This window comes from Scleropages formosus, chromosome 8 (genome assembly GCF_900964775.1).
Source record: "Scleropages formosus chromosome 8, fSclFor1.1, whole genome shotgun sequence".
NCBI lineage: Eukaryota > Metazoa > Chordata > Actinopteri > Osteoglossiformes > Osteoglossidae > Scleropages > Scleropages formosus.
This window is the reverse complement of record NC_041813.1, coordinates 11,068,417-11,090,286: the sequence shown is the minus strand read 5'-3', so window position 1 is coordinate 11,090,286 and position 21,870 is coordinate 11,068,417. Positions and strand designations below refer to the sequence as shown.

Here is a 21,870-nt window from a genome sequence, read left to right as displayed (position 1 = left end):
CAACCAGCTTAACTGGAGCTTTGTTTTACATAGAGCCTGTCAAGGGCCAGTCTGAAAAATGTTTTCTACATTTGCTAACATAACAGTGTGTTTTTATGTTACCTGTAATTCTAAGGTTATACAAGGAAATGTTTTGTGCTCATGTTTGGCTCATGAACTGAAGTAAATTTCTGAAATTTTACATTTTAAAGCTTCTGCAGCCTACCCCTGCATTATCATTCCTCTCTGACCCTGCTGACATTGTCGTTTTTTGATCCAAATTGCATGCTGTGACATTCTGAACCTTGCCATCAGAACAACATCCAGAAGGCAGTTGCAGAGGGATGCAGCTTAGATTGCATATGCTGGATACAATGGCTTAGTGCATTCATAATTCATGAAATACATTAACTCAGGAGTAAGTACGCAGTGTTCCACTGGCTTTAAACAAAGGGCTGCCATGTCACCCACTTTATGAATCCCTGGTGATGGTAGGAGGCAACAAATGCCATGCATTTATCAATAAAAGGCTTTCTTTTTATTTTTCTTCTTTTTATTAGTTACATCGTTAAACTGTACTGTACTATATACTTCTGTTACTGTATTTTAGGGACATCTGGGTACTGACTTCACTTAAAACTAGTTTTTAAGTTTAGTTTACTTAGAATCATTGTTAACAAGCTGCCTCAAAAAGAACAAAACGTGCAACAAGTAGCATTAATTACTACATTACACATTTAAAGTGTTACAAATGCTTGATGGCACCTTATAGGTAAAATATCCTAGGCATGCTAATTTTAGTCAGATATTGTTAACACTGTATGAGGGTCAAGAGAGACCAGTTCTCCCTCTAAGTGCCCCCTTGTCAGGTGAGCAGCTGTATGGTTGTAAAGCAGAATTACACGTTCAACATACTAAGAATCTGTTAGCACTTCCCAACTCGCAAAAAATAGGAGGTTTTTGTCTTTGAGCATGTGTGCAGGTGCTGTATTACAGTATGATTTTCATTATCATCATCATACCTCCCAGTATCTGAACTCCCTTTGTAATACCAGACTGCGGCAAACAGAAGTATCTCAGGAAAACCATAGAATATTGTTATAGTTGGCATGTTGTTTTTTCTTTTGGATTTGGTCTGTCAGTGTGTTTTGGGGACATATAGCCTGTTCTTATTGGATTCAGTGGTGTAGAATGATTACATTTTACTCAGCACCACAGAGAAGCAGGGAAGTATCAGTTATCAATGAGTATGAAGATCAATTATCAGAGGCCTAAAGGGATTGCTTTTCCCCAAAGCACTCCCCACTTTTCTTCAAAACCAGCTTGTTTATAGACTTTTTATCTCTGATGTGTTGAGGGAATATTGCTAAACAAAACAGTGCCATAACACTATTATTAACACTGCTAAGGTTTTACAAGAGTGTGATCTGCTAGCTGTGGACTGCTACATTTATTAATTTAGCTGGTACTTTTCTCCAAAGCAATTTACAAGATTAATCTACCTACACTTATTTACCCATTTATACAGCAGGGTAATTTTACTGGAGCAATTTACAGTAAGTACTTTGCTCAAGAGTGTTACAGGTGGGGATCAAACCTGCAATCTTTGGGTCCAAAGGCAGAACCCCTAACTACTACACTACCAGCTGTCTATGCTACCAGTGCTAAAAGACAGCTGATGGAAGGATTTCATAAACAGCACAATATACTGTCACATAGAGTATATCACTTCAGGTATCTCACCACATGCCTACCGCTCATTGGAGCCTTAAGCATTTACCAGGAGGATATAGTAAGCTGCTTTCACCAGCTTATTAATAAGAGTTTTTGTCCTTGGTTAAAGAAGGTAATTGGCTTTCATGAGCAAACAAGATAATTACTAAGTGATGTGGCTGTGAGTAGAGTAGTGGCTATAAAATATAAAGCAGATGTTGAAATCAAGTTGGTGTAGAGCAAGAGAACAGGAGTGTAGAGGCAGAGTGAGGGGTTCAGTATGGAGGGGGTGCTGCTCCATGGGTTTGGTTGCCGCTCTACTTAGCCCTATAGTTTCACTTGTCTCAGTAAATTGGATGTACTGATGAAAAAACATGTTGTGGTAAACCTAAGCATCAAATAAATTAAGAAACATATATTTGAACTCCGGGGGTGCGGTGGCGCAGTGGGTTGGACCTTGGTCCTGCTTTCCGGTGGGTCTGGGGTTCGAGTCCCGCTTGGGGTGCCTTGCGACGGACTGGCGTCCCGTCCTGGGTGCGTCCCCTCCCCCTCTGGCCTAACGCCCTGTGTTGCCGGGTAGGCTCCGGTTCCCCGTGACCCCGTATGGGACGAGCGGTTCTGGAAAAAAAAAAAAAAAAAAATATTTGAACTCCCCTGCCCCTCTGTTCACAAATCAAAGAAATCTGTATTTCATTTGTTATTGAATATGCTGTCTTTATATTCATGTGTACATCTTGGCATTTGTTCCTCTAAAACCTGAAGAACAAAGGTCCTCCATGTCAATTGTGCGTGTGTCATTGTGTTGCCAGGCAGGATTTGAACTGGTGTCAGTCGACGGCGAGTCTCTGCAGAGCGTCACACACCAGCTGGCTGTAGATATCATCCGCAAGGCCTTCAGTAACAAAGCCAAGGACCCTATGATATTTGTGGTGAAGGTCCCCAAGGGTTCCAAGGAGCTGTGAGCTGAAGGATGGCGGTACAGGGTTAGTGGTGTGCCTTGATACCCCTCATAATCACAAGTTCACATGACACGGAAGGAGCAATTGGCCTGACTGAAAGTGGTCATCCAAAGTTCAGGACAAGGACAAAGATGTCACAAGATGTAACGTCAAACAAAAGCATCAGCAAAAGAAGAACGTATTTTATTACACTCGGCCTCATGCTTTTGGATTTACACAGCTCTTCATGGACTATTATATAATCTGGTATGCATGAGAAGGGCCACAGCTAACAGTCATTTTATGCAAGGCATTCAATTGAAGACATTCTAATGAATATTTACATTAGCTAGGACCTCTGGATTATAGGTGATTTTTATTCTTGCAAAGATAGTATATGTGATCGGGGTCTGTTCTTCAAAAGGTAAATACAGAAGCTAGCATAACCTTATTCCAGAGTGCCATCGCAGCATGCTGACATGTATAACACATCATGCACATTATATGACAAATTATCAGTATGTCTGAATTCTTGTCAGAACATATCAGTTTCAAGTTATGGAACTTTTCATGAACATGTATCTGACCTCCATCCTCACTAGTGGGCAGAGAGAGATGCCGTTAGAACAACAGAGTTGACTGGTGAGCAGGCATGATACACAGCAATTCTTTGCAATGCATGGTTGTGTCAAAGTTGAATCAACAAGAAACACACTAGAAGTTTATACACAAACTCTTGTGTCAAAACCAAGCTTAATTTATTTTCACTGGGACTTTTTAGGGGATTACATCTGACAGCAGCTTTTTGGCAACAGTTTTGGTGTCCAGTATGAATTTCATTTTCATTACTGGTATAAGTGTCATCTGCAGACCTCTGTGGGGGCCTGCTGTTGTGAATCTGTGCCAGGAGGCTGAGGTCTTCCAGTGCTGGAGAAAAGGTATCTGTTTCATACATTTAGACTAAGGCATGTAAGCCAGTGATACAGTGAGGAAGATGTAAACTTGTTCCCCTTGTTGTAGAAGGCATCTTAGTACAGTATTTTAGTGAGAAAGCTGTTTTTTTAATGTAAAATACTTAAAATGTGTTGCAAAATATTTTGCAGAATATTGAAAGTTGTTTGAATAAACAATTATACCTTTTATTTTACTGTGTTGTAAATTTTAAGTGATACAATTATTGTAAGATATATCCAAACAAAAAAAGCATAAGCACATTAGAAACAGTTGTATCATTCATTCATTTTATTAACCATTCAGTAATCATCATGTTAAGGGAATCCACAACTTCTGGCAAGATGTAAATGGAAGAAAAAAAAAAGAAAAAAAAACCATGGACCACACTGCATTCTGTCACAGGACACTTATGTACACATTCAAACAACAAGGGCATTTAAAATGTATCTGTTTACTTAAACAGTATCTCTGTAGGTGTAGGAAGAACCTGGATGAAAACCAGGCAAGCCCTACAAAGACAGAGCTTGGACCGTAGCCCTTTCTGACAATAATATACTAATTGAATTATTTTACTACAGCTTTCTTTTCTGCACCGTTTCATAATTGGCAGTGAGCTGGTAAAAACAGAAGTGATCTGATAAATTTAGATAGATTTAAGTGATCTGATCCACTTTACAAATATTATCTCTTACAATCTGAAGACTTTCATAATGTGCTTGTAAATTGTGCAGTCTATAAACAATAAGCTTGAAACAACCAGCAGCTCTCTGTTATGAATTAGGGGTAACGATTCCTATAATTTTCATGGATGTTTGTTAATCAATGACTGCAGTTTGTAACTTGATGGTTTTGGTCTACAGGTCTCTGGACCACAAAGGAATTTGAATTTGATGTTCCTGTTGAAAATGTGCAGTTTCGAATCCTGTATTATATTCTTAATTTGAGTCTTTGGCAGTATTCCTGTTTTCTGTATTGTTATCTTGGTTTCTAACTCTATTCCTCCATCCTTTCAAATCATACTTCAAGGTTCAGATCTGTCCACTGTGTAAAACCTTGTTATGACAACTAACAGTTAAGGGCGTTGATGAAAACATAACTTTTTTGCCAGTTGCCAGTCCCAAGCAGATGAAAGAGGGCTATGTGGGGGAACAGACCAAAATTCCAGATGGTGTTAAACTAGTCCTTACGGTATCTGTTTCTGATTAGTTATATAACAAATTTTACACTATTAAAATAAAGTATTTGTTATGACAGGCTTGAAAAATGCATTTAAACCAATGCACTAACAACAAGGAAGAACTGAACAGCTTTTTCTTCCCTTTGCCCTTAATTGCCCAGTGGTGTCTGGCCATAATCAAATTAATGAGAGATTCATGTTTCTTTTGTAGCACTATTTATATTTGTACAAGAATTAAAAACATTTAAATGGAAAAACCTGAGAATCAGAATACAACAGAAAATAAAGACAAAGAATCTTACCTGACAGAGAACAAATATACATACTGAACAAAGATACTAGAAATACCCAAAAACAGAAATTTTTCATACTGGAAGATAAAGAAACTGAATAATCTATCAATCGTATTATGGGCATTAATGCTAGGGATTCATTAATTCAATGAAGTCAGTTACAGCCAAGTAGCAAGTTAATACTTCCCTACAGCAGGGGAAGTAGATTTTTTTTTTTTTTTGCCTTTTCTACACAGGTACATGGGCATAAAAAGACTAATTTGACAGTTTTTAAGGCATCAACTGGCTAGCCCCTGAGCTTTATGAATATAAAAACAAAATATTACATGCAAATGCAAACAAAACTGGCAAATTTAAATATAAAAAAAGACATTTTCTGTCCAGAAATATTGTAATGAAGTAAGAGCTGGTCTCAACCTTAATTTATCTCTGACAAAACAGCAACATCCTTGTTAGTGCCTTCACACCTTGTTGTCCTGCTGGTGATTTCTCCATCCTCCAATGGCCCCTCCTCCCCTCCAGCTGACTGGCAGTGCTGACTGGTAGACTCTACATCTTCTAAAGGGGGCTGCCAATAGTCATACAGCTTGCCCTAAGGAAACAGAGTGGGAACAGGAATCTGAAGCTCCTTTCATTGCTCTGTGCTAAGCAGCTAAAACTTTGCAGTGTAATAGCCATTAGTCGACTGTCTTCAGCCATTAGTCGACTGTCTTCTTTGTTTGTTTCTGTTTTTCTTGCTTTATGCCTGTGTTAAAGCGCTCTGTGTCACTGCGTGAGAAGAGCGCTCTATAAAAATAAAAAATGAATAAATAATAAAATAATTTTGTGGAGAACAAGTCCAACTACTACCTGCAGGGGCCTAGACTTCTGTAGGAGAAATTGCCATCTTGTGTAGATCCGAGCCACCAAGTCTTTCACCTGAAGCATGTGAAAGAAATCCACACAGACAGGTAGTGAATATCCAAACTCCACTAACAAGACACCTGAGGTGGTAATCAAACAGGACTGTAAAATCTTGAGGCATCAACGTTAACTACTATTGTCACTGTGCTGAACCCACTTTAGTTACAAATTAGTTTTATTATTGTAGCAACACTCAAATCTTCTCTATTCCATCATGAGATCTTTTCAGGCAGCCAAAGAGCACCTACCTTGCTCCTGTATAAATGCTTTTCACTTTCCCTGATATCACATTTGATATGCTTTTCCAGCTCAGCGCAGAGCGTCATTAGGTGGTTCTGTAAAACATCAGCATAATCTCAGCATTTCCCTTGGATATGAACCTCGTGGCTAGGCAAGCCATATCTGATTCACAAGGTTTATATGTTTCCCAACCCCTCATACCCTATTCCACCAAAACAGCTGAACCTTAATGTTTTATAAGTTTGAGTACTGCCAATTACCCACAATAGCAGGTAAAGGTATATAATAAAAAATTTAAAAAAAAAGTAGAAATTTACCTTTTGGCTTGAGGGAAACGACTCAAAATTTGAAGCTTCATTAAGTAAAATCAAAAGACTATAGCAAAGGTAGTAAACCTGGAACAGATGATAAAGCAGAATGATTTGCCCATTTGATACAAAATGAGAAAAAAAGAGACATGACTGTCATGGCTAGTACCTTTCTAAAAATCTGAATGACATTAAACATTTTCTTTCCTGTGACACTTCAATGGCTTGCACCTGTAGTCACTCAACAGCCTGTACAGGTCACTGCTGACCCAGTACTCACCTGCTGGTCCTGAGAAATGGTATCATCGTCTTCTTTGTCCTCTTTCTTCACAGCTAGCAGGCCTCTTAGCAATGCAGATGGCCGCATATGTGGGAGGTACTGCTGCAAGTCTGCCAGCTGAACACAGCAGGGAGTCCGCTTTAGATTCCACCATACAGAGTTTGTCACCTTGGCTCCTTCCCCACCATGCTTGACTCTTTACAATAGTTCAAATTCCACTAACAAGTCTCTTTACATATTCAAAGTGATGAGTATTTAAACTGGAGAATTTCAGATTTTTAAAGCTTTACTTAATGATGTAACCAAAGTCACACCCTTTTCATACAGACATTCTAAAACTCTGGTCACTGTTATACCAAAAGCAACTACCAAATGTAAATGTAAATAAATTTATACAACACTAAGGGTTGATGGGCTGCTGAAACCTACCTGGAAATCAGCCCGTGTGGGTTTATATGTGCACCTGTGATTCAACAGTTTGGAGATGATAGATACACTAAGATGTTTCCTGAGTTGCCTATGGAAGAAATATGGAAAAGAGAAGTTGGATGCTTCAGCTACAGGATATAGGCTTCCTACCAAGCAATAACACCTACCTGACACAGAAATCCTCCAGCAGCTCTTCCATACTCACTTTCCACGTTTGTTGTTCGGCAGCAGTTGTACAAGGTGCCTAAGGTTATGGTGGTCTTCTGTCAGGTCAGCCAGCGCCAGGCAAATTCGAGGCAGCTGAGGTAATGTCATTGTCACATTTTATATAGTCTGGAAACAATCCAGGTGTGTCATATCTGTATGAATATCAATGGCTGGTCCATGTTATGTATACTGGATATGGTGTGAATTATGCTTATGTTGTTACATGTGTGAGGTGTGGTTCTGCTGTTTGAAGGGTGTCTATATAATGTACCTGTTGGTCCCAAAAGCGTGTGTTGTCGACCAGGTGCGTCAGCAAGGCTCTCACATCCTCTGTAGGCATAAGCTGCAACTGCGTCTCCAGGCTTACTTTGCAGATAGCAGTTAACAGCAGCAGTATCTCCTTGTCGCTGTATGCTCTGGAAGCCAGTGCCATGGACACCTCCAAGTACTGCCACACACACATATAAAGAAATAAACACATAGCCACATCAGCTAATGTATATGCCTCCCCCCACTACTTCACCCAACCCCAGCCTGCAGGAAGCTTACTCTGAGAAGGAATATCAACCAGTGAAATATTGCAGTGCTGGCAACAGGCCCTACACATCACAACATTTCAGTATTCATGAACAAGAAATTTCCATAAACACTTCAGGGAAGAACCCTCTTTCTATAGGAGGTCCTCTCACCTTAATGACATTTTCCACATTGTGCTTTGGAAAGGCACCCTGCTTAAATTTCTGTTCACCAGTCCTGGCCTCAGGGAAGATCAGTGTGCTCTGTCTGGTGTTCAGGAGACCCACATAATGTAACACACAACGTAACAAGTGTTCAGTGAATATTTAAATAAAATGCAAGGTATCAAGGTGTACATTTAAGACAAGACCATGAAAGCACATCAATCCCTCACAACTGGGCATTTAGAGCAAAAAAACATTTCAAATAAGGCAAGTTTCTTGGCAATAAATTTAAAACAACATTTTCTTGGCAACAATTTACAAAACCTAAGGACAGCACTCACAAAAGATCACCCTCTGTGAAAGGGGGCTGCAGAGATTCCAGAGGAAAGAGGGTAACGAAGGGTACCCCCATATTGAGGAAGGTGAGTGCCACTTCCTTCAGACCTGGTGTCCAAATCTCGAACATCTTGTTCTGGTTCAATACTGGGGAGGTAACAGCAAGACAGCATTTGTAAAATACAGGTGGTTCCTGATTTACGATGGTTTGACTTACGATTTTTTAGAATTTACGGTTGTGAGCTGGCAGTAGACATTCAATAGAAACCGTACTTCAGATTTTGAATTTCGATTTTTTTCCCCGGGCAACTGATATAGGGTGCGATACCCTCTTGCGGATCGCTGCCGCTGCCCAGCATCGCATCTCCCAGTCAGTCACGCAGTGTATATTAAATGCATTTTTGACTTATGATGGGTTTCGCAGAACATAACCCCATCGTAAATCGGAGACAACCTGTAATTTAGTCCTGAAAACCAACAATACAAGCACTCATATTCCTTAAATGTCATTTTTCATTCAAGTCAGCAAGAAGGCACTGACATTTACTAAATCTAAAAAGGGAAAAAGTATACCAATCTGCTCAGCAGCTATCAAAGAAATGTCTTTCATTGACTGGAGAATCTGTGTGGAAGTTTTTCTGTCTGCATGGACTGACATCATCTGGAAAATAGAGGGAAAAACAACATTTAGAAACAACTCCAATTCTCAAAGAATTTTTTTTTAAAAAAAGCAAGATTTTAAAGCACTAACTCTACCCAGTTTTGAGCACAGTTCATTTGTGAGATGCAACACAACTGTAATTGCATACAAACGAGCACTACCCGAAAGAGCCAGCTGGACACTGCAGGAGGACAAGGTGCGGAGCGGTACGCCTTCAGGAGCAACCCTGCACTGATAAGCAGGGGGAGTTGCTCTGAACTGGCTCTGCAGAAAGGAGGACAGGAAAATCCTGAGCTGGTTACAGTTCCCACATATTGTCAAGCCTGTGATATATACAGTATCTTTGAAGCAGTAGATAGTGAAAACTTGTAAATTCCTTGAAAGTCCAAACCTCTGGCAAAACTAGGGGTATGATTACATACTTCACACATAGCCTCTTTGCTTAGGGACAAATCCTGGGAACAACTCCCTATAGGACCAGTGGCACAATGACAACCCTGCCCTTTATAGTCAGTGCACTGTTTTCACTACCCAGCGAAAGGCTTTATCACAGCCAGAGTGTGGCCTTACTGTAGAAGGGTTTTCTGGGCCAAGTTCTGTGGCGTTACAGCACATCTTTTGAGCTCCAAGGTGTGTTGACTAAAGAGGCGGCCAAAGTTGTCCAGGTTAAAGACATCTTCTCCTGGGTGTAGGTCTGGGATGGCACTGGATACCACAGAGAACCTCTGCAGGATGTCCCTAAGATTAAGGAGACAAGAAACTCACCAGATGCACAGGCTGCTGTTACTCATGTGTGTTCTTATAGTCACATACATACATGTTCAACACATGTAAATATACAAACATAATCCGAAAAGTATCCACAGAATTTTTTAAAACCTTTTTACGAATATAATTGCGGATATCTTTTTAACTTAGCCTTGTACATAAATGCTACAAACTACTAATTTAACAGCAGGCTGAATAACTGACCACCAGCACTACTCCTACACCTTGCCTGGCAATGCACAAAAATATACCTGTGCTCTGGAGATATTCCCTCTTCACCACTCCCCTCACCCTCATCATCCTCATCTAACTTCAACAGGTCTTCCTTGGAGTACAACAGCTTCTTTTCCACATCTTTTAGCCTGAAATCAGTCCAGACAAACAGACTAAGGAACAAGGTTTAAAATGTTAGTCAAAGTACATTTTGGAGATGTGTGAAATGATTGATAGTGTTTGAATGACTGTCCTGTGCAGTCTCACTTCTGGTTGCGAGCTTTTTCCTTCAGCATCTGTTCCAGAGTGTTTCTGTAATTTATAGGCCGACCATCTCTGAATGCTGGTAGCTGGTATGAAAAGAAAGCAAAGTAAGCTTAGACACTGAACCAGGTCTTTAATGAAGAAAATGAAGATTCTAAAGTAAACACAGATTCCTGGCAAGAACGAAAAGAATTAGTAAATAATTGAGAACCTTATTTATCCAGAAAAAAAATGGCATAAAGCTACAGCAGCATACATACAACAATTTAGTGACAGAACATAGTGGCAAAGGGGAAAAACTGGACAAAAGTAGTAAATAAGCATATTTAGGAACTTCAGACCAGTATATATAAAAGGAATGAAAGCCATACAGACAAAGCTCAGTAGCACTCTAGCAATAGAAGGTTACCTCCTCAACAGCCAGAGGATTCACTATAGAGCCTAAAGGCTATTGACAGAAACCAGGCTTGGTGATGCTTTTGATAGATTTTTTTATTTTAAATCAGATTTTTTTTTCTTGAGTGTTCTCCATAACACACACACAGGCTGAAACCGCCTGACCCAAGAAGGGTCGCGGCAAGCCGGAGCCTAACCCGGCAACACAAGGAACAAGGCTGGAGGGGGAGGGGACACACCTAGGATGGGACGCCAGTCCGTCGCAAGGCACCCCTAGCAGAACTCGAACCTCAGACCCACCAAAGAGGAGGACCCTGCCAAACCCACTGTGCTACTGTGCCCCCCTTCTCCATAACCATTTATGTTAACAGCAATATTACTAAAATTTTTGTCTTCTTCCTGAAAATATTTAAAATTCTTACATTTTAATTGTTAAAAGTGATGTCACTGATGTGGAATCTAGCTTCCAGCTGTCAACCAGTTCTTTCTGCCACTGCATCCTCTGCAGGCGTAGTGTGTCTTTAGCACATATGGACATGTGCAGTCTAAACTTAGGAACACGCTTGGCACAGAAAATGCAGCAAAATTGTGTTCCTCTTCAAGGCCGTAAAAAAAAAACACTGAGCTGGGTGAGCCGTAATTAACCCATATTTCTAGTAAAATTGTTGGTGTCTGTGAATGAAACACTATGTCATCAGTATCCAAAAGTTGTGGTGTAAATTAATTGACATTTTTGATATGTTATAAGCTGTTTAAAGCGAACTCGTATATTAAATACTGATTTAATTATCCTAGGGTCCTTTTCATTATTAATTTAATTCATTCATTTTATTAATTTAAGTACTCTGTGTTAATAGTTCCCATAATGTAAAGAAGTTCTCAAGTACTTCAAGTAACAGAGGACATGGAGGAGGCTGGACCCAAGTGCAGGATCGTTTATTCAGATCAAAGTACTAGACGTGTCCTCCTGGTCGTGGACAAGCGAGTGGTCGGTCGGGAAACTAACAGAGCCGAGGGACAAGGCAGACGTGGAACGGGACTGGGGAACGATTAGGGACAGGACTTTAAGAACAGAGCGAGGTAGAGGTAGGGTTGAGAATGCGGGGGGAGGGGGGAATTCCGTATCTGGGAAGAAGTGTCGTTTGTAGGCAAGTGCTCTGAGAGACAGAGAGAGCGCGTGTGCAAAATATTAAAGAAACTTTAATGTTCGCTTTTCAAATGTTTGTTGGCGTTTCACCTATCGCTTTGTTGGATGCATCACCATCACTTGCATCACATTTATCCTTTGGTGCCATGGTTAGGAGGGTAAAAACAAAAAAATTAAAAAAATACAGTAACACACGACATACTATTAAAAGGAATAGAAGGAAGTCTGTCCTACTTCGGGCTCATGTGCCTCACCCAAAAGCCGACAAATTGCTGTAGACGCCCAATGTTTTGATGCGCATTGCAAAGTAATGCCCATTTGTTATCACGAACCATTGTATATACAGTAACTCAAATTTTTAATGTAAGAGGCTTAATTATGAAGTTTTCATTTGATTGTTACTTAGACGACAAAAAAAAAAAAAAAAAAAAAAAAAAAAAAAAAAAAGACTACTTCCGGTCAGTAAGGGGGTGGTTTGTAAGTACGAGTTGTACGTAAGTCAGATGTTCGTAACTCGGGGACTGCCTGTATACAAAACCATTTGTCACCAAGAGACAGATACAGGTGCCAGTGCTCGATTTTCAAAATAGAGTCAGTTAGTCTATACCAGGAAAAACTGTGGTATTGTATTATAGTTGCATACAGAATTGATGACAAGCTCCTGGCCCACTCCAAGTCACATTCAACTTATAACCTTGGATTAACAAACCAACTCTATGTCCCAATTAAGTTTGTAAGTAGAGGACCAACTGTATTTTACAGAAAACTGAAAGCAAGTAACAGCTGTTGGGAGACCTGGCAGCCCAGCTTACCGGGACTTTGGGTAGAGGGGTACAAGGTTCTGAAAAAGCATCCTTCTGGGGTGTGCTGGGGTGGCAGGTGCTGTGGTTTAGCATTTCCTGCAGGGAGAGGAGAGGCTCATCCTCGCTGCTGCTGGTGCTGCTGCTGCTGCTCCTCCTCCTCTTTCTACTATTGACCTTGCAATCAACAGTCCCCAGGCCGAAGTCCAGCTGCAGCTCCTGGCAGTCGATTACAGCCTCTAGGGAGTGAAATACAGATTCACTCCCACTGGAAGTGTATTGTGAGGATATTACTTTCGGGACATTTAAGTCAAGGGTCTGCTCCATTTTGTTACCTGTACTGGAAAGAGATGGGGCCACTGCTGGCCCAGAAGTGCTATCAACTGCACAGGTAGGGGGAGGCCTGTCTTTGGGTCCTTCTGCCAAGCTACAAGGCTGAGTACTCTTCAGTCCAACTGCTTCATGGCATTTAGCTGGTTGTGTATGGAGATGCTTGGTTGCCTGGGACTCAGCTGGTCTGAATAACTGGGTTGGTGAGGATTTGATAGGCTGTATGTGAGGCTTAGAGAGGCCACCATTATTCTCCTTAGAGTCACAGTTCTGGTCCTGGGTTCGCTCACTGAACAGCTGTCTTGCAGTCTTGGCATGGAGGGACACTGTAGCACTCCTGTCCTGTGTCCCTGATGCCCCTGGAGTTCTACAGATAGAGATCTCCTGCTTCCTCAGGAACCTATCTTTGGCAGACTTAGCACTTGTAGCCACATGAGTAGAACAGGACCGTTTCCAGCTCCTTTTGTCCACCCCTGCTGAGTCTACTTTCCTCTTCCCTAAGGACTGAAGTGTCAGCAAAGAACTGCACACTGAGGGAAAAAAGGGAGGTGAGAAACAAATCTTTCTTTCAATTTTTATCAGTGAAACTGGGAACATTTTGATAAATGCTGTTTTACAAAAGCAAATGCACACCAGCTGAAAAAGCCCCAGTCTAAACTACCATCCTCCATCTAATGACATCTCACCTGGAGAGTTTTCAGAAGGACACTGCAGTTTCCTGTGATCTGAAGAGCCACTTCCCTGTGGAGAAAAAGGCCATTCACATTTCAGTAAAATCAATGTTATTTGTAATTTCACATAAATGATTTCTACAGCAAAAGCATCACAATGTAGAAAAGAAGATAAAGAAAAGCCTGGAGGACACAGTGTGTCTGAACTGAAGGCCAGAGGGGGTTTAGGGCACATAACTGGTCTTATGAGTAGCTAGGGTAGCATATCCATCTGTACAGTTCCACACCTATCTGTACAGGGGTGATCACCCATCTCCCTCACTTTGCAAGGTTTTCTGTGTATGCTTTAGCTAATACTGAGGAGCAGAGGGAGAAGCCAGATAGGAAAACAGTATAAACTAATAGTCTAATAGTAATAGCAGGAGCAAACTATATATAATATATATATATTTTTTTTAATTAGGAATGTGACTAGAAATCGTTGATATTTGGATAAACTTTTAAGGAGTTACTCACGTGATGTACATTGGTTCATATGGTGGCAAGTCAACAAACTAACAAGAGTAACAAACTACGTAGGCTTCCGCGGTTGGTGTCAACTGACCGGAGGTTTTGTTCTTCTGGATTAAACGGTGTCATGTGGTACATTGGTTCCAACGTTTTGCTTCTCTTGTAGGAAGCATCGTCAGGGTGCGGCCACATCTTGTAGAGGTTAGATGCAGTGAATGTTCGGCCACTGCTGAGTCAATGTTATTGTTCCTCGTGGCTCATATGTGTTCTTGGAGACGAACATTCACTGCAAACCGGTCATGACATCTACTTTGAGGAGACCACAATGCTCGCACCTGCTCCCAGATGCAGAAGCTGCATAGTGAGGGAGGCAATCGAGATAGAGAAGCACTCCGACAATTTCAATCGGGAGGAGGGCTTCAAACTATCAAGTGCCTGGACACCTCTCATTTCAAGTCTTCGCACCAGTCCTACAACAACCCGACCACCTCTTATTAACACTCAGTTCAGCAAGCTGTCCTGTAATACGAAAGAAACAGCGCAAGAGGAAAACACAGCGGGGGCACCCTCTATTAGGACCATCCGCTACAACCTCCGAGCCCATTCCCACCCATAAAAACACCCACCCTCATCAAACTCTCCATTTCACATCTAACCTCTACAAGATGTGGCTGCACCCTGACGATGCTTCCTACAAGAGAAGCAACACATTGGAACCAATGTCACACATGATGCGGTTTAATCCAGAAGAACAAAACCTCCAGTAACAAACTACTTTAGAATCATGTGTCTGCATCTAATCTCTCTTTCTGCTAATGTAATGCACATGTATTTTCTATGAGATGTACATTGGTTTGAAGAAAAGCATCTGAGAAATGAATAATTGTAAATGTAACTACTTAATACCACATCACTCAACTGTAACACTACAACAGGGCTCCAAACTCAACCTGCCAAGTTCTTTCTCCTTTCAGATGCATCTAATCATGCCTCTGCATGAGAAGGAACCGCCATTGCTGCCGGCCCTCTAAATAGGGTGGAGGTTCCTCACCGAGATGCAAGGGCTGAAGACAGCACCTTGGCTGCTCCCAGAGATTTTGATGAAGTCAGTAGCACTGGAAACTTTCACTTTGTTCAGGTTTACTTCAAGGCTTGTAAGGAACAGTGCTTGTTTGGGCTGAGAGGCTGAGTTTCTACAAGCCGGGCTGATCCCCTGTCTCTCTGGTCTGTGGGTGGTGGAGTCTTTGTGATCCAGGCTCACATGCCGAGGGACTCCCAGGGGAATGAAGTCTTTAACTGCAGAACAGTAACATAAGAAAATAAATCGTTTAGGATACAGGCCTAACAGCAGCTGGAAAAGTGAACAAGTCCTGATAAACAAACTACATTAAAATGAAATGTCCCCCCCACCACAAGCATAAGCAATGTTAGAGATGCAATCAATGCAGCACTGAACTAAAATTCACAAAAAGCTGTATGGTCATGTAGAATGCAGGCAAGTCTTCCACACACCTACTTGCAGGTGCTAGTCATGAGCTCAGTTTCTCACCCATAGAGTTGAATTTCTCCCTCAGGCGGTTTGGTGCTTTGCTCTGGCCAGTGCTGGCCTCACCCTGCTCAGTCATCTGTGTCTGCTGCGTTGCCAGTGGTGTATAGTGGTCAGTCAGGGTTCTGTCCTAAGGAGGAAGAGTCCATACCATAAACTGTACTACTTGTGAAGAGCCTCACTCTTCACCCAGGAGAAACTGTGCTCAGCTGGGTGCATAATCACACTGCCCATCAAATTATGTACTCTGGAAGATGTTTTTGCACATCAAAAACAACAATTCTGGATGTAGCATCAAGGGATGCACACCACTAACTAGGAGTTTTCAGTTCATGATAATGAATAAGTAGTAACGAAAGTCCGATTTCAGGTAAACTTTTTCTTCTTTTATAACAAAATTTTCAAATGCCAAATTCATTCCAATATATTAGAAACAACACATATAATCAACACTGGGCTTATACTATAATATACATTAATAAATTATCTTTATTTAATCTGGTACATTAAATTACATTTAGCTTGAGAAAATCCACATTTACCAAGCAAGGAGGCTACCGATTTTCTGTGCAAATCATACAAACTTGTTAAACATATACTGCAATGCAGACAGCAGCATGTATAAGACTAGACTTATTTCACCCATCAGAAGCAGGACATGAGAAGTCAGTAACAGATGAAAAAACTGCAGATCCACAATAAATACAGTACCAGTAAAAAGTCTGAGTACACCAAGGCAACCTAGCAATACTATACTAAGAAGGATAGGGAAGAAGAGTCAAAGCAAAGCAAGCCACAGGTATCTTGCATCTCTGGGAACTGTTCTAGAAGGGACGGGAAGCAGAGAATACATGTTACATTTACATTTATTTACTTAGTAGACGCTTTTATCCAAAGCGACTTCCAATGAACTCTATGTAGTGTTATCAGCCCACACACCTTATTCATCAAGGTGACTTACAATGTAGTGTACACTACTTACAATGGGTCACTCATCCATGCATCAGTGCAAAACACTCTCTCTCCGTGACTCACACACTATGGGTGAACCTGAACAGCATGTCTTTGGAGCGTAGGAAACTCCATGCAAACTCTACACAGACTGAGCGGGGATTAAACCCATGTCCTTTTGCACCACCCAGACGCTGTACTACTGTGCCGCCCATAATAATTCTATTAAAAGAGCAATTATGCAAATTACATATTTTAATGGTGTAAAGATTATATTCTGTTATTAAAGCTGAAGATAGTTACAGTTATCCAGTACATAAGTGTCCTCTAGAAGTTGATGCACTTGCAAATGCACTCTGGCTTAACTATAACTTCCCAGCCTAAACATGCAGCTGCTTTCAGGGGAAGACAAGAACTGAGTAAAAGGAAGAAAAAATTTGTTAAAAAATTAGTCGGTTTATAAAAAATAAAAAAAAAAAAAAAAAATCACAGCAACAAACTGAACATACACCACTCACCTGCATTGTTAACAGTCAGAAAATTTTGAATTTCTTGGTTTCTGCAAAATACACAGAAGAGCAGTCAGCTTCTTACATGAACAAACAAGTTCACATAGCGTCAATATTTTACTATAGGATTAAATAGGAGTAAAGCAAAAGGATCTGTGAAATATAATTCATCTTTATTCTAAACGTTGGTCATTACAATACAAAGTGCCCAAATGAAAAGAGAATTATTCCAGACCAAGATAAAGCAATTAACTAACAGCAGTGACACAGAATTTATTCTCTTCGCTTTTCATTACATAAAGGCATAAACAAATGATGCTTGTGAAAACCAAAAATCTATGCCTGTATTCTAACATCAAAAAAGCTAAACAAAACACCAACACCATCTAAAATACTGTAACAACAGCAGTGAGACAAATGAGAAAGGCCTGCTGAAAGAGAATACTTTTCAGAAAATTATTTTGGGAGTGAAATTTTCTGCCTGATTTAGGCATAAAAATGAAGACACTACACATTTTTATGATGAAATGAAAAAACCTCCCCCTTCAACATATAATAGTTACAAAAACTCCACTAACCCATTTGAAAATGAATACACTTCTACGTACCATACAGATAATTTGCACACTTGCTTGGTCCAGAACTGGTCCAGTTTACAACACTGAAAATATGTATGCTTGTTTTTCCGAAATGTTTGAAATAAGCATAGTAAGGCCAATCATTACATATATTTAGCCTATACAGTCAGCTTTATGTGAACACCACCCCAATTTTTTGCAGAAAAATATACAAAAAAAATGATTAGCACATATAAAAAAACTATTCTGAATAAACTACAGAAGAGCTGAGCCAGCAAACTACATGAACCCTCTCCTGGTGATTCAAAATACCTTCAACATACCCAGATACACCTCAGCATCCCAGTGACAGAAAGTGTAAATTAATGAGAACAGAGTAAGCATATTATGGATACGTATTGAACTATGCAACATAGTGTATACTGGCGACTCCTGTAGTTTCTTTTTATATACTTTTATAATTACAATTTATTTTTCAGAAGCATGTTTCATATTATATGCATTATTATTCTGTCCAGTATTATGGAAGTATATCGCAAAAGTTTACATATTAAACTGGTTACATCTGATTTTTGGCTTTACATGTTATGTCAATCCTCATGAAAGATAAGACTCCACTGTATACTTTCATAAAACAGTGAAAATATGCATACGCTACACCATAATGTAGCACTGCATCACAGTAAGGTGCACTCCTGCAAACTACTTTTTTTAGAGCCAAAAGATATAACAAATTCTGTTTGGTTTCTTGTGCAACAAGGTTAATACGAGTATTTACTAGTCAAGGTAGCTTAGTGGGTAAGGACATAATCCATAACTTAAAGGTTAGTCTACACCCCACTCCTTGCTCCTGTAAGAGGATCCTTGATCACTGCACTTGCAACGGATTGATACGACAAAAATACTCTGCTGTATAACTGGGTCAGATGCTGAATATTTGGATAAAAGTTACAGTTCACTGAACAAATACAACCATAGATCTAACTTGTCTGACCTGTTTACACTGTTCACCTCAAAACACTGTGGAGAACCAGATACAGCTCATGAGTGCCATTCCAATTTGTTGAATCATGTGAACCGAACTGGAAACCATCTTAACTGTTTCTTGGTTCAAAACTGATACTGCGCTCTAATTGTGTCAGCTGCATCACAATGGTCTAACTGCAATGCTGAGGTCTGCTGGTAAGAACCCTAGGACCCAGTTGCAGAGGGTGGGACTGAGTGCCAGGTCCTGAAGCTTACTGACCAGTGTGTTGGTACAACTGTGTTGAATACAAAACTGTAGTCTATATATATGACTCTAGCATAGCAGTTGTTATGATCCAGATGTGCCAGGATGGTATGAAGTGCAAGGGATATGTTATCCTCTGTGGAATGGTTATGATTATATGCAAATTGAAGCAACTCATCATATTGTCATAATATACCATCACCATAGGCCTCATCACCAACAGTGATGAGACAATCTACAGAGAGGAGATATGCCTTCTGGCACAGCGGTGTCAGGACAACTCTCTCTCCCTCAGTGTCGGCAAAACCAAGGAGCTAGTTCTGGATTTTAGAAAGAAGACCACAATCTCATATGCATTGGAGGAGATGCCGTGGACAGGGTCAGCAGTTGTAAATTTCCTAGAAGTACCATCACTGAGAACCTGAAGTGAGTGTAAAATACATTGGCCATCATCATAAAGGCTCTTCAGCACCTACTTCTTTAGACATCTGATCAAAGTCAGAATGTTTTCATCTCTGCTCACCAGCTTTTACAGGTGCACAGTCCACCCTGACTGTCTGCATCACATGCACTAGAGAGGGTGGTCAAAGTCAGCCAAGAATATCACTGGAATTCAGCTGCTCTCTGTACAAGATAGTACACACTAACTTAGAAAGGCAAACAGCATTATTAATGACCCCAGTCACCCTGCACAAGCACTTTTCCCTCTCCACCACTCTGGAAGGAGGTACAGACCTATCAGCAATGGCATCACATAACTCAAAGACAGTTTCTACCCATAAGCCATAGCAACTGAACACACAGCTGACAGCTGTACAATACACAAACACTTGACCTGATCATGTGTTTTTCTGTACATATATTGTCTTGTATAAAATGTTTCAGTGCTACATTTTTCATCTCTTTCTTACTGGCGTTGTATTTATTTTCTGTATAACTTTTACAGTTTAATTATAGAGACACGCAAGCAGAATTTCACTGTGCGACTACATACCGATACCCAATCCAGAATTCCTCGTGAGTCGACAACATACCCGTGTACTCAACTACGAGTTGAACGCAAGAAAAACACAGTTTCCGAGAACGAAAATCAAATATAGCGTCGATAGCCTACATTTTTTAATTTAACAGCTTTAGGCATGATTAAGAACATGCAGTGACCGTGCGTGAAGCTCTTTGAAGTGCCGAAAAACTCTGGAACGCCAAGCTCGCTGGTGCTGTCACGTTATTATGATTCCGGCTTGCAAGAAAGAAGACTTTGCCGTTGTGTTCAGCTACTCTCGGCAAACAAAGTTTACACGGGGAAGTGCTGCTCAGGCACTACTTACCTTTTTCGTAGACCATAATTTCTGTTTACAAAATACTTTCTCCATCCCCTTTACATGAAAACAGTTTTTCATGTCCCCATATCGCTGAAGTTTTCAAAAATACGACACAACTTGAACACGACAAATCAGGGTTGACCTGGCTTCCGCGCTACTTCCTAAGCTGGGCGGTTTCACCCAGGAAGTACTTTCGCAACGTGCTATTTTTTTCCGGTTCAGTGTATACCGACTCATAGATAGGCGCTACACAATAATAACGTGTGCGCCGCAACGGCAACGTCGTCCGCCATGTTGGAAAAATTATTCACTAGTTAATAAACTTTCATTATGAGCTGTGTTCGTGTGTCCTTTGTCCTATTAAATACAGTAACATACACCTAATGCAATATATAAAGGTCTGCATGTAATTTGGCAATAATTAAAATCGAGTGTTTTTACCCAAAATGTAATATGAATTATTGGAAGTAAAGTACAACCATGAAGGCATGGTTCACAGGAACATGTTTGGCATGGGAACAGAAGCCTGTTGGTTCCTACTCTGCTAATATGGATGGAAAATTATATTAGGTGTATGTATTACAATGAAAAAATGTAAAACGGGACAAGCTTTTAAGTTGGAAGTTATTAATTCATTTTCTGATTTATTTGTAGCTGTATCTGATGCCACTGCCCTAAATGGAAAATTGAAAGTAGTTGGACTTTGGGTAATCCAGTGGATGTATTGTATTCAATGAGAATTTCTGGGTGAAACTATGGGTATTTTGTGGCTTTTCTTGTTCAATGTATACTTTAAAAAAAGTTCTTTTAGGTTTGTTCTCTCATTTGATTGGTCTGAGGATTTGGTGAGAGATAATAAGGGACCTTTCTGTGGTAATATACAATACAAACTGGTCCATATGTTTACTGAATATTACTGTTGGCCAGTCACTTAAAAATAATGTATCCTGTCTCAAATTATATAACCTCATCTGCAGCATCTCCCTAATTGTCTGTACCTGCAATAATGCAATTAGTTCCCTCTATGCTGTTGAGCTTTTCTTCCAAAAACACTGCGCACATACAGCTCTGATGACTCCTTCCTCACTAAAAATACAGATGTCCCTGAAGGATTCTACTCCTGCTTTTTGTGGTAATGTATTGTAGTAATCAGGCCAGTCTTGAACCCATTTTCCAGTGAAAACAATCATCTTCTCAGCAGTAGCATTTTTTACACAAACTGGGCATCTTGCTTGACATTATTCCTGTGTTGCATCTCTGCACAATAAATAAATGAATTATTACCTTTGCAGTAATGCAAATTATTTCTAGTGAAACACTTGAAGCCTAGAAACTTGGACCTCGAATCTGCTGTGCTTTGGGTATGAAATTGTTACAACGGGGAGCAGCAACATATCAAATTAGCTCTGTCATCTATGTGGTATCACACACATCCAGGCCAACTTCCCACACTGAACATTTGAATGCACTTGCAGTTTTGCACAGTTACCTTTCAGTAATGATGGCAATGGAGAAGCTTGGAGGAGCTGGACAGCT

The 21,870-nt window shown here is 40.3% G+C and overlaps 2 protein-coding genes across 7 annotated transcripts in view; one reads left to right on the top strand and one right to left on the bottom strand.

Annotated features, from left to right (window-relative positions):
* Positions 1–15,219, top strand: part of LOC108918095 (PDZ domain-containing protein 7-like) — a 32,038-nt gene extending 16,819 nt beyond the window's left edge. For 3 of the 5 annotated variants that reach the window (XM_018725079.2, XM_018725078.2, XM_018725082.2), the window contains one exon: positions 2,502–3,649. In XM_018725079.2, coding sequence (XP_018580595.1) covers positions 2,502–2,654 — 153 coding nt within the window. In that variant the 3' untranslated portion in view covers positions 2,655–3,649. Of the gene's footprint in view, positions 1–2,501; positions 3,650–13,518; positions 13,565–15,171 lie in introns of those variants that run through there. The other 2 variants (XM_018725081.1, XM_018725080.1) reach the window with 2 other exon arrangements.
* On the bottom strand, positions 3,736–20,533 carry slf2 (SMC5-SMC6 complex localization factor 2). Of its 2 annotated transcripts, none has more exons than XM_018725076.2 (22): positions 20,341–20,533; positions 17,213–17,253; positions 15,747–15,873; positions 15,249–15,493; positions 13,703–13,757; positions 13,022–13,546; positions 12,699–12,925; positions 10,347–10,429; positions 10,118–10,228; positions 9,669–9,836; positions 9,260–9,362; positions 9,011–9,098; positions 8,443–8,584; positions 8,111–8,204; positions 7,693–7,869; positions 7,420–7,514; positions 7,215–7,302; positions 6,786–6,902; positions 6,515–6,592; positions 6,206–6,292; positions 5,904–5,972; positions 3,736–5,646 (listed from the first exon to the last, which is right to left on the bottom strand). In XM_018725076.2, exons 2-22 carry the CDS (start codon positions 17,216–17,218, stop codon positions 5,473–5,475), a joined length of 2,859 nt encoding a protein of 952 aa, XP_018580592.2. In that variant the 5' UTR covers positions 17,219–17,253; positions 20,341–20,533; the 3' UTR covers positions 3,736–5,472. The 2 variants fall into 2 exon arrangements, with proteins under 2 accessions (XP_018580592.2, XP_018580593.2); XM_018725077.2 differs by having other exon boundaries at positions 15,747–15,868.
* Positions 20,534–21,870: the final 1,337 nt, after the last annotated feature.

What these genes read in the sequence shown, in the direction of transcription:
- slf2 (XM_018725076.2), bottom strand. An exon ending in CACGCTTTTGGGACCAACAG is followed by an intron (nt 7,515 to 7,692) that starts GTACATTATATA and finishes ACATTACCTCAG; the next exon opens with CTGCCTCGAATTTGCCTGGC. An exon ending in CGTTTCCCTCAAGCCAAAAG is followed by an intron (nt 6,293 to 6,514) that starts GTAAATTTCTAC and finishes GATGTTTTACAG; the next exon opens with AACCACCTAATGACGCTCTG.